Source organism: Mugil cephalus, chromosome 8 (assembly GCF_022458985.1).
Source record: "Mugil cephalus isolate CIBA_MC_2020 chromosome 8, CIBA_Mcephalus_1.1, whole genome shotgun sequence".
Lineage (NCBI taxonomy): Eukaryota > Metazoa > Chordata > Actinopteri > Mugiliformes > Mugilidae > Mugil > Mugil cephalus.
This window is the reverse complement of record NC_061777.1, coordinates 5,126,833-5,139,180: the sequence shown is the minus strand read 5'-3', so window position 1 is coordinate 5,139,180 and position 12,348 is coordinate 5,126,833. Positions and strand designations below refer to the sequence as shown.

Here is a 12,348-nt window from a genome sequence, read left to right as displayed (position 1 = left end):
CCTCCTTACCACTTAAACCCTCAACTGCACACAACTTCATCAGCTACTTTAAACCTTTACATTATTACTTATGCAATATGTAATTGCATAAGTAATAATGTAATTATATTTTACTTTATTTTATAATGTAATATATGATTTTTGTATTTTTGCACCGTTGTTCCCCTTATCTTATCTTATCTTATCTTATCTTATCTTATCTTATCTTATCTTTTCTTAATCAATACATCAATAATACAATAAATAAATGCAGATTCATTTAGAAATTCTTTGTCATTTTTTAGAGAAAGTACATTTTTATTATACTCACGGCTGCATACATTATAATTTAAGAAACTATTCATCCAGATGTGTCTATGTTGAAGCAGAAATTATAAATTACTGATCGATTATATGTGCAAAAACGAAACTGATGAAATCGTCTCTTGAAGTTCAGACAATCGCATGACGTTAGAAATCCCTGTCCTGGCTTTGTTTTGGCAACTTTGCTAGAAAGCATCAGGGGTCTGAGTGTGTCTTTGACGACTCCTGGAACGTCCCCAGTTACTAATGTTTAAACTCGATCTTCCAAGTTAAACATAAGTCTGGCGTTGACGTGTGTCTTTGTGAGCTCTGTGCAGAATCTAAAGTTACACAGCAACCAGGGTTAGGGTGCAGGCGTTCAAAAAGCGGCCAAAAAGTTCCAGTCAAGTACAAGAAAAGAAAGAAAGAAAGTCAATAAGTGCATGCTAATCTGGCAAGCAGGTTTGTTTATATGGAAGCTTTTGTCTGTGTCTCTGTACGACTTCTTGGCTTGTTATAGTTTATTGTTTAGGTTTTATGGCTCATTTACTGCATGGTTTTAATCTCATAGGCCCTGAGCCAGCAGCAGGCAGACGTTTTCACCAAACAAGAGCTGATAAACCTATTGAACCCTAGGTCCAACTATTTACCAACAAAACTCGAGTCGTGGAGACTAGAAACAGAGAAACGTAACTCCAGCAGATCGATAGCGTAGCTTATAATGGCTAATTGTTTGATAACATGCTAATATATATATGGATATTACAAATAATGGCCAACAACAGTACAAACATGTCACCCTTTCATCGATTTAATGTCCTTTTTCGCCATGCTGCATATTTTGTCTTTTAAAAATTGTTCATTGCAAGGTGATGCTGCATTCAGGCGCCACCTGTTAATCCGATTTGCTAGGGTTTAGCACGGGCGCTAGCATCAAAAAGTCTAAATTGGGCTACTTTCTTTCCATGTATTTCTTCGCAGATTGTGTAAGATTGGCACCATGTCTGTAGCTTGTTTAAATTATATATATATTGTCCTAGCCATAATACCTACTGCTGTTGGCTAGGCTACTTAGCTTGTTGGTTGCTAGTTGGTAGCTGACTGGTAGCCTGCTGGTCGGTTTTCAGTTGGACTGGAATGCTAAATGTGTTTTTCTTCGGACCCTGGCACAAGGGATTGTAACATTTTATTCTGTGTCGTAATTAACTGTATATAAAACAATTGGATGAAACACTTAGGTGCGTTAATTTCCGGTGTGAACGATATACATAAATGCAACTGGCTGTTTCATAATTGAGGAGTGCGCATGCGGTAACAGCTAACAGTTTCCAGAAAGATATTTCGTGAAAATTGTATTTTTTTAAAAAAAAACATTTGGGTAACTTTCCTGTTTACCAAACTCGTTGATATTTTATTAATTATTATTATATTATTTCGTATTTACAGTACGGAAAGGTAGACATTAACAAGCTAGCTTACATCAGTTTTAGCATTGCTAACATTACTGAATCTGTGACTTTGTGGTCAAAAAATGGACTGAAATACATCATCAACAGTGTTGAAACTGCGTAAAAGATAGTGTAATTTATTTTGTGGAGTAGTAAATTTTATAGTAGTATAGTAGTAAATTATTTTTTTATTTAATCCATTTATGTGTCTGCAAATAGCCTGAGTTGGATTTACCATTAGGCTTAGAGTAAGTTTTCCGAGGAAAGTAAACATTTAACCACTTCCTTGTAGATGCTGGGGAGTAAAAAAAAAAAAAAAAAAAAGTGCTCACATTTAGTCAACAGGTAAAAAAAAAAAATACTCTTTTTCTTTTGCAAGGTGTGTGCTGAAAATCTGGTACTTGATGTAAGAGTGAATTCTCCTGTTTTTTCTTTTTTCTTTTTTTTTTTTTTTTTTACTACTTTATGAGTGGTGTTTTGTAAGAATTGTGTTGACATGTGTGTAAATAACTTCATGGCAGGCGGACAAACAAAGCAGATTTTTCTACGTGCAGCAATCCAAAACTTGGCAGAAAGGGAAATATCCGAGGGTGCATTCATGTCCACAAAACCCTTACACATTTTATACATCACAGAAGAACAAAATAAAGTAGCATAACTTTGCTACAAATCACTAGGTTGACTGTACACACTGTAAACATAGTTTAAAAAGAACGTCCCAGTCTGGAATAAACAACGAAAGGCAGAAATAATATTAACAAGTTGTCATTTGGGGCTGATGTAACAGGATTTACAAACTGTGGTGAGAAGATAGATAATCTAATCCCGTTTCTTGCAACAGATGGCGCTGTATATCCAAAGCACACGATTCACAGCTGAAAGAAGTCCCAAATTGTGGGCAAAAGCCAAATGAGGAATTTGTAGTAATCCATGGAATTCACTGCAGGGAGATGATCCACCAATAGAGAAATTAAGTTATTTATTTAGGATGTAATACAGTGGTACTTTATTTATTTTTTTTATAAATTGGAATTACAAGACACATTTAAATGTGACACCAACAGCCATATCACGCATATCATAATATTTAATTAGTCTCACTTTAATTTTCAACCTACCAGTAGTTTCTTGGGTATTTATTTATTTTAAATATACCATTGTATGTGCTTGATCTTATTGTTTTTGTTTGTTTGTTTGTTTGTTTTGCATAATTTATTATAATTTTTTTCCACTGATTTGAACTTCACCTAAATTAGTAACTTTCTACTTTTTCCCTCGCGTTTTTCAATTGTGTGTCGTACAGGCATACTTGGCGCAGCTGTGTGCGCGTAAAAGCCGAGAGATGAATTGGTGGTGCAGCAGTGGAGCAGTTTGACCTCCCACCGGAGGAGTGGCGTTGACAGAAGGATGGTCCAGCAGAAAGAGGCGGCAGCATGCTGAGCGCAGCCGTCGCACAATAATGCCACATACAAACTTACCCGAGCGGTGGAAGTAGTCTTCTTTATCTTCATGCCACCGCAGCGGTGACAACAACAACCAAAGCAACCTGAGCCACAGATCGCTACTACTGCGGTAAGTCATTTTCTCTCGCTGCACGCTGGAGTTGTTGACAGACGTTTACTTCAGGCCTTAATGTGCATGCGTGAAGAGGCGGCTCGATCACAAGTCACCATAATATGCATTTTGTTTATTTTATTTTCACGTTCTTTACTTAGTTTTACAGCCACCTTCAAGACTATGTCATGCTTTCTGTGCTCTCTTTGGATGAAACACTTAACAGACGATTAAAGAGTGATTTGCGCGTAAATGCGCAGCTGGCGTGCGTTTTGTTTTGGTGGTTTTTAAGTGTGCGTTGAACTTGATTTATCTTGCTTACTCTAACTCCAGCGCCACGACTGCATTTTTTTTTTTTGAGCCATCATAGCAGCTGCGTGATATTATGAAGTCAGCTAATGTTGTGAGATTAATCACTGGATTACTGAAGCTCTTGTCTCTGCATCGTGTTTGTCGGTGATTTTTTATTCATTTTTTTGCAGATGCATAGTGAATCTCACCATGACACGTGTGTGTAATGTCACTCTGAGCTTTCATGAAACAGCTGTAGGTCGAGGAGGTGCCTGTTTAGCCACTTTGAGTTGTGAAAGTGTGATTGCGGAGCAGAGAAATCACCACTCTCACTCTGCCTCTCTACTGTATGTGTGGTTCTTTGTCAGGTCAAACATCAGCAGCTGCTCTGGTGATCCGCTCCGCTCGGCACATTCACTAAGGAGATTTATCACACGCCACCTGAAGACATGAGTGGCAACAAGAAGTAAGTGACTTCATCAAGCGTTACAAGTGCAGCCCTTTAAATGATTTCAACCAATGTCCACTCAGCTGCCGGGGATTGACGTGAGGTTGTAGAAGCACCTGAAGCTTCAGAAACAGGTGTTTTGACAGCACGGCTGACAAAACTACAAGACACTGATCTCCAGTTCAAGTTCATATAAAAAGTAAATCATTTCTAGCTGCGAAACGCATGCCCAGTGTACGAGGAACTCAGAATTAACATACTCCCTAAAGGTCATTTTAAGGTTTGAACGTGTTAAAGTGTAAGCTTTCTACGTGTCGACGGCCATGTAATTGCTTTGTAAGGGCTCAAAGAAAAACATACTTCAGATTAAACCGGAGCGACTTTAATGCTGAACAATGGAAAATGTCCTTTAGAAGCATCAAGTTAGTATTTATTGGATCTTGAAGTCAGATCGTAGTTGAACTGATTTTTTTGTTTTAAGCTGGAAGGCAATCAGTAACCCAGGTCACACAGTCTCGTTTTATCTCGTGGAGGGAGAAACCCTTTGAGTTTCAAACTAATATGATATCCAATGACCTTCTGCCTTCATTGCATTAGGTTTTTTTTTGGCTTCACAAACTTGATTGCGACGCAGGGTACCAGATACATGACATGACATGGGCACATTCGGCTGTATGTCATGTGATGGCTACACAGTCCGGATTCCTTCGAGCTCTGAACACGAGAGTCGGCGGTTCGGGTACAGAGAGCACTCTCTCCTCTCCAGGCAGATAAATCATGTAGGCTACTTGCAGATTACTGTGGGTGCTACAAGGACAGAGACACTGATACGGTATCTGTGAAGTAGCAGCCAGTGTGCAATGATGAGTGCAAAGTAACAGTCTGCCAAGTTTAGATTTCTTGTGCAGTGGTTTAGCCATTAATCTCCAATATCTTGAAATATTGATTAAAGGGGAAAAAAATCACACCTGAAATACTTTTACGCTCGTAAATGCATAACAAAAGCACAATGTTACTATAACGCTGTTTATATCATTCAGCTTTCTAAGTTACAAGCAAATCTATAGCAGCTTAAACGGGAGTGAAGTCCTAATGCTAATTAAGATGTAAATGATCTAGTTCTTTAGTTAGTTGCAGTTTAACCTGATTAAAGTGAAGCGCATTAAGCCTGTGAAGACTGTTACGCATAAAATATCTCAACTATTTTGCATTTTTCTGGTATATATTTGGTTTTAAACAAACGCGCCTCCATGAAAAGAAAAGAACTGTATTTTAGACGTTATTGTTGTTAGTTGTGATTTGCACCACCCTGGTCCTCAGTTCATCTCTTGTCTTAACTGGACGCCTCTGAGCTGCAGGAGCCGCGGTCGCTGTCACCCCAAGCAGCGTTCAAAGACTCAAAGAGAAGATTTTACAGTGTAAAACAGTAAGCGGCGTTTAACCTGCAGCCTTGGCGTTAGAGCTGGTTCATGCATGGCTTGAATCGATGATTTTAGGTAGTTCATCTCTTTTTCTTGATTACCACATAATCTAAAAACGATGAGGCTGATCGGATTTGGCTGCTCTGAAAACTGCTTTCACTTTTTTTTTAGGTTTTATTCTTTTTTTATTTAAGGGTTCAGTCAGGGAAACCTGATAAACTGAAGGTCAAGGTAATTTGTAACATTCTGTAGTATGTTGCAGATTAAATGAATTCTGGGAAGTGTAGTAAATTACTCTCTCTAGAAGCAGACGGAGCATGGCAAAGGAGGACAAAGTACCCTACAAAATTAAGCATTTATTTTTTTATTATTTTTTACCGAAAAACTATTGCTCTTAACATCACATCGTTGTTAAACATTACTGTCTTTGCCATATTTAATGTTAAATTGAGCAGGGGGGTGCGCGTGGGCCGGTGCCTCAGACTGAGTGGAGTTTGACCTGTTATGTCCATGTTTGTTCCATAGGTGGCAATGAAGGAGGTAGGAACTCTGTCTGGTCTTAGTGAGAAAGCTGAAGTCCTTCAGATCCGTTTCAACTCACTCTTTACAAGTTGATCCAGAGGACAAAGTTTCACATGAGATCTTGATAGGTTTCCAGTAATCTCTCATCCTCTATGTTTGACTTTCGGATAATTAAATTTACTTTTTATATAAGTCCTTGTTAGTTAGTAAATGATACTCTTAAGTAGTAATTTCCTGTGTCAGTGGTTCAGATTCAGTGTCTTGCCCAAGGACACCTTGACATGTTGATGTGCCAGTGATCAAACCTTCAACATTATCCTTATTATCATTATTATGTTATCTCCTCACCTATTGCCTGGAGAATTGCTGAAGAGCTGAAGTGGTCACAGCTTTGTGTGTGAAGGGTTTCCCTGTGAGAAAGTCACAGTTTTTTCACACACTGGCCAAAATAACATACGTTATGTATGAGTTGGCGATGATGCAGATTAATGCAGTGAGCAGGGAGTCAGTCTTATAACTACATCCCCTCATCCTGAAATCCAGACCAGCTGGTGGAAGACTGCTCTGGAGCTCCCCCCTTTGACCCCTGCGTCCCCTCTGTCCTCCCCCCACACCCCCTTTGGCTTTTGGTCCGTGATGCCTCTTCCACTGGTGTAAAAATGGATTATATTTCTAGAAAGTGCCACTGAATACAGAACATTATTTTACTGGTAATATGTGAGTGGATAAAAGACTAATAATTACTAATATACAGTATATTATGGCTGTAAGGAATGACTGTGTTTATTATGAACTGCTCTTAGTTTTTTTAAAATAAATTATGTTTTATGTTTTATTTATTACAGCTGATCCAAACTGTAATGTGGCCAAGCATATGATGAAAAATAAAAATACACTTTAGAAGCTGAAGTCAGAAAGGATTTTTATCTTTACACAATTTCATTTTTAAATGATTCATTATTGATCAAAATTCATTCGTTACTAATTCATTTTCTGGCATTTAGCCAAATAAAAGTCATTTTATTATTATTATTATCATCATCACAAAATACAAAAAACAGAGTTTATTTATTTATCTCTTTAAAGTGAAAAGCAGTTATGAGGCATTTTCAAATGTAAAGGTGGTGATTTTACAGACCAATATGTCTGTTATTGGCTGTTATTAAATTTGGTGGACATAAATTAGCCTTTTTATAGACAGATTAACTTTTCTTTCATTCTCTCATCACTCACTGGGATGCACCCGACGCAACAGAAGTAAACAACTTGTCTTTATTTTCACAACCTGTGTGAAACATTTTTAATCCTTTCTTCATGTCTGTTTGTTGGGAAACAGTACGGCCGGTTGGAGGTGGGGACGAGTGTGAGTGTGGAGACTTTTTGAACAGCGACGGAGGCCCCGACACACTACTGCCTTGTTACGGGCTTGTATATGTGTGTGTGTGTGTGTGTGTGTGTGTGTGTGTGTGTGTGTGTGTGTTGTCACTTAAAGTAAAGCCGGCATAATCCTGTAAGGGCGGATGAGTAGACAGACATGTGATGCCCCACTTGTTTCTTAGGTAGAGAGGGGGACTGGCAGGCATTACCAGCCAGATGGAGAGGCTTTGTAGTGTGTGTGCGTGGGCGTACGACTGATTAGACAACATTAGAGAACATTAACTGATGCGTCTTTTTTTTTTACTTGTAAAATACCTTTACTTTCTGTCTAATGGAGTTCAGTTAATTCAAGTCACAGTCAGTGGGAGTTTTTTTTTTTTGTTTGTTTGTTTTGGGGTTTTTTTTGTTTGTGCATGCCAGCGCCAATCACTCGAGCCATCACACTCAATTAGTGGACTTCCTGTCCTCTGCCTCACCCCCCTCAGCCAGATTAAAGCCATTACACCGTACCTGTCGGCTGCGCACTTTGCCCTCCTCAAGGACGACACACATTCTCACAGTTGGGGGAGTTTTACTCGCGGGGGAAAATCTGACTCTTAAGCCGCCGTCTCAGAGCTCCGAGGTGGTCGCGTAGGCTTGTCCTGTCAATGAGTCTTTGATGGGTGGAGATGAGCGCCACCAGCAGCACCCGACTGAACCCCAGTCCAAACTTACTGCAGGTGAACGAGCCCAAGCGCTATGGCTCCACGTTGTCGCTGGAGGAGAAGTGTGAACAGTCTTTCTTCCTCTTCTACTACTACAGGATGGAGGATGAGGCGGTGCTGGACCGGGGAGCGTCCTTACTGAAGCACCTCTGTGATGAGGAGGAGGTAGAGGGTGAGTTTAATTTCTGTTATTCTGACCAGAAATGTGTTATTTAACCCTCTATGGGATGCAGACGACAAGGCGACGTAAACACGGATGTTTAGAAACCTCAAACGTTGTGAGTTTTAAAAGCTTGACCAAATTTTAATCCTGAATTTATTCAAATAAGTGACTTTCTAAAACCTCAGGAAAGTTCCAGGCGTCAAAAAAAGCTCCATCTTAATGGGAATCTGTCTTTCAACATTGCAACTTAAACCAATCTATAAGATCTGTAGATTCTTTAACCTTAAAATTCGTATTCTTCTTAATGACTTGGGACAAAGTGAGGGCGCTCATTGAGAGGAACAGGAAGGCTGTCGAGACAGAGCCTGTTAGAGGGGCTGCCAAATTTGTGCACTTCCTGCACGTATACGCCGGTGCTCACCTATTTAGCGAGCTGGCACGAGAAAGATGTAGAACACAGAGCCTGTGACGCTGTGTTTACCTCACTAATCTCCTCAGAGACCTACAGGACAACAAAGCGAAGGAAGAAAACCTTGCAGTTCTACTACAGAGTCTGCAGCATGTTCCGCTTTAAACTAACAGACAGATGCAAACGAAATTACTCATCAAATTTCAGATTTTAAAAGATTTGACAGTCGTACAAGTTTGATTTCAGTTTTGAGCTTAAATTCGATTTATTTCAATTTCTTTTTAAATCTTTTTGGTGTCTCAATCTTTACTTGTTGGTCGTGAGGCTTCTTGTTGCCCAGGAAGGAGGTTACGCTGTCACGATGGTGACATTAGCCTGCTTATTAGACTAGTGTCCCCAGTTTGTTGATTCTAGTCCAGCAGATTAAAAGATCTGTCACGGAGCCTGTTTGTAACATCCAGGAAGTTCCGTGCATGTTTCGGTCACTGGATTTTCCGTTCAGAAAAGGATATTAAAAAAGCAAAAATGAGTGGTTATTTGATTTTCATTTTAAAATTCAAAAATTCTAATTGAAATTCAAGGCATTTTTCTTTATAAGGGTGGAAAAGGGATACACAAAACTTTAAAAAACGGTTTATTTTGATTTTCTGCTTATAAAAATAAAAAAATCAATAGGAGACAGTTGCCATTTTCAAAGTAAGAGCATGTATGATAAAGAAAAATGCCTTGAATTTCATTTTTTATCTTAGAATTTTAAAATGATAATCAAATAACCGCTCGTTTTGTGTTTTTTAATGTCCTTTTTGAACGAGAAAATCCACTGATCAAAACATGCACGGACCCAGCGGTCTTTTGTTTTTGGGACTGACGTTTTCCCGCATTTGTTCCCTCACCTGTGCATGCGTGCATGGTGTCCAGTTTCTTAAAGTTGCATTGTACACATGTTGTAATGCAGAACACGGATCAAACTGGATTAACATGTAACAATAACAGGTTCATGTACATTGTGATGGATTGCAAGCTTCAAAAATCTGCTAATTGACTTCTAAAAAGAAATAAAGTGGCTTAGTTTGAATGATACCAAGTTGCTTAATGAAGTAACACAACCGAGTCGGGTCTTTAATCTGCACAGCGGCCTCCCTCATGGGGTCACTCCAGGGGTCAGTATTTTGCTCGGTGTAACCTCAGTTTGGCCTCTGCCTCAGTATCTCTACCTTCCTGTCTCGTCTGCGTGTGGCCTCGTCCGCCGGCTAAGTCTCGTTTTAAAGTTGAGCTCGCTGAACTCGTTGTCCCTCCTCCCTTGCTCCTCTCTCTCAAAGACCTCGACCGCGAGCAGAGGAACAAAAAGAGAAGAGGGAGCTCGACACTTCTCACATTGTAAAAGATTATTGTGTAAGAGGAGCTTTGGCCCAATAGCCAAATGATCTTTACTGTTAGTCTGTGTTTTCAGTCTAGCGACGTATTTGTTATCTAACCTCATGTCACAGATTGTGCAAATGCTCAAGATAAATAGTTTAGCTCTTTTTGATCTTTCGCTAGATATTACACTGTTGTACTACACTGATCATGTGTGGTAAAAAACAGTTTTTGACTTTTTATAATGCACAGTAGAGAGACATAAGGTAAAATTTTTAATAGGAGTTTAGTATTCTGTCAGTGCTCCGTCCCCGCTGGTCTGGGCTGGTCCCAGCACCACAGTTACTGGGGAAACCGGTGGCGGCTTTGCCTCTCCTCAGAAATCTAGTGAACTAAACAAACCTCTCAGCACACACACACAGATTTAATTTAATTCAAAGTGTGTGTGTGTGTGTGTGTGTGTGTGTCTGTGTGTGTGCAGTAGCACCAAAAGAAGTTCTTCTTGAACCCCTGAAAAAAAGAAGAGGAAGTTGTTTCACAAAGCTCCTCTGGCAGTGTGCAAATCTTCCTTTCCAGCTCCTTGACTTGACTATTTTTTATTCCTTCTCCTCCATCACTCGCCTCCCATTTGCCCACCTCCTTCTTTGCCATTGTGCAGCCTCTGCAAATGTCTTCACGCTCTTCTTTTATTGCTCGTCGATCAAGTTGAACAGCGCTGTGGTCTTTTATTAGCTTTTATTGTCACTGTCCAGCCATCTGCTCCTGGGTCTTGTGCCACTAGTCGTTTGGGACGTCTTGTTTCTTCTTTTGCCAACTTAAATATTACTAAGGAAACCATCACTGCACTGTATGTGGTCTATATATCACGACCTGGCACTGCTTAAAATCTCTTACAGCCTTTTTTGTTATCGGCATTTATTCTGAATTAGTAACACAGCAGTTGTTTCTAGAAACATGTCATCCAGTTAATTAGCTAACATCCAATACAAAATAGTTTAACTTTGAGTCCCAACAAGAAACCATTTTAGTCTTTAAATCCACAAATTTCTAATTTGTGAAAGTTGTATTGATTGGTTGATTTTATTTGATAAAGCAATACACAGTGTACGTACAATACTGAAGTCACATGACTTAAATTTGGCTTTAATTTCAATTGCGATCCATGAAGTTTTCGCTAATAGGCAATCAGGTAAAGTATATGACATGTACACACTACAGATATTTCACATTTTAAAATAATTAAAAAAGAAACATCAAAAGACAAGACACATTCTGACCTAAAAGTTATCTCATTATGCTAATTATTTATTCAGCATCCATTTTTTTCAGGTTTGTTTTAAAATTGAGCAGAGAAATTTCGTTCCAGTGAAGAGGATTTTACTCGTTTCCTACTTTACTTTAAATATTGTGTTGTTTCAAGTTCAATACACTGGATCTCGTACTCAAGCCACAAATATTGAACAAACTGAAAATACCTTATAAAATACAATGTAATATATCAAATGCACAACCATTTTGGACACCTGATACATAAGGGATGAATCCACTCCGCATTTACAGATTGGAGCTTTAACACGTACAAGTTCGATAGGCAACTACTTCGACTTATCTTCTGTTTAATCCGCCGTGGTCACCTGACTCTACATGGAGAAACCTTATCTTTCTTAGAATAAGTTTTTGTTTGCTTTTTCTCCTGCCTTTTTAGTGGAGGGTATAAGCAGGTCTTTGCCGTGAATGATTGATCTTGTGTTTTTATGTTATACCATAAACATGGGATAGGTGCCATCTTTGTTGAACCAAAAGCGCAGCGGGGAACAGCGCCGGTGTGGGTCATGCTGGTTCTGTCTCTGTTTGTCGCTCTCCTTCCACCTCGGCCTCATGTCTGTCTGCTTCTTGCTTCTTTCGTTCTCTCATGCATTTCATAATTGTCAGACATCCATTGACGGTCTCCAAAACCGACGGATTGACTGAAGACGTCTATTTCAGTTAAGCAGTAGTCTGTACATTATATTGTGCATTTGGACATTTTGCTTTGTTTCCGTGTAGATTTGCAAGAAAGTTCAGTCACAATAGCAACAGTTTAACCATATAGAAGTATAGAAGTTTAACCTCAGCACACACATAAACTACATACAGACAGGCCAAGTACAATATTTAAACAATCAGCTAAAACCTTTAAAGCCTTTTTGGTACCTCTTCCTTGTTGACACCCAGTATTAGCGTGGTATGGTGAACCCATGCTGTCAGTGAATTTAGATGAACCCCTTAAAAAAAAAAAAAACGAAGGCATTGTGGTGCTAGTGAATAATGAATGGTGTTGTTCTTCAAGAGAGATCATTGTTTGTTGTGTTGAGGGGTTCAGTCACTTCCTGG

The 12,348-nt window shown here is 39.1% G+C and overlaps 1 protein-coding gene across 9 annotated transcripts in view; it reads left to right on the top strand.

Moving 5' to 3' along the window:
* Positions 1-3,106: 3,106 nt before the first annotated feature.
* slc4a4a (solute carrier family 4 member 4a) overlaps positions 3,107-12,348 on the top strand; it is a 48,263-nt gene continuing 39,021 nt past the window's right edge. For 2 of the 9 annotated variants that reach the window (XM_047591437.1, XM_047591434.1), the window contains exons 1-3: positions 3,107-3,302; positions 3,944-4,041; positions 8,146-8,219. In XM_047591437.1, coding sequence (XP_047447393.1) covers positions 4,025-4,041; positions 8,146-8,219 — 91 coding nt within the window. In that variant the 5' untranslated portion in view covers positions 3,107-3,302; positions 3,944-4,024. Of the gene's footprint in view, positions 3,303-3,943; positions 4,042-7,659; positions 8,220-12,348 lie in introns of those variants that run through there. The other 7 variants (XM_047591440.1, XM_047591439.1, XM_047591435.1 and 4 more) reach the window with 5 other exon arrangements.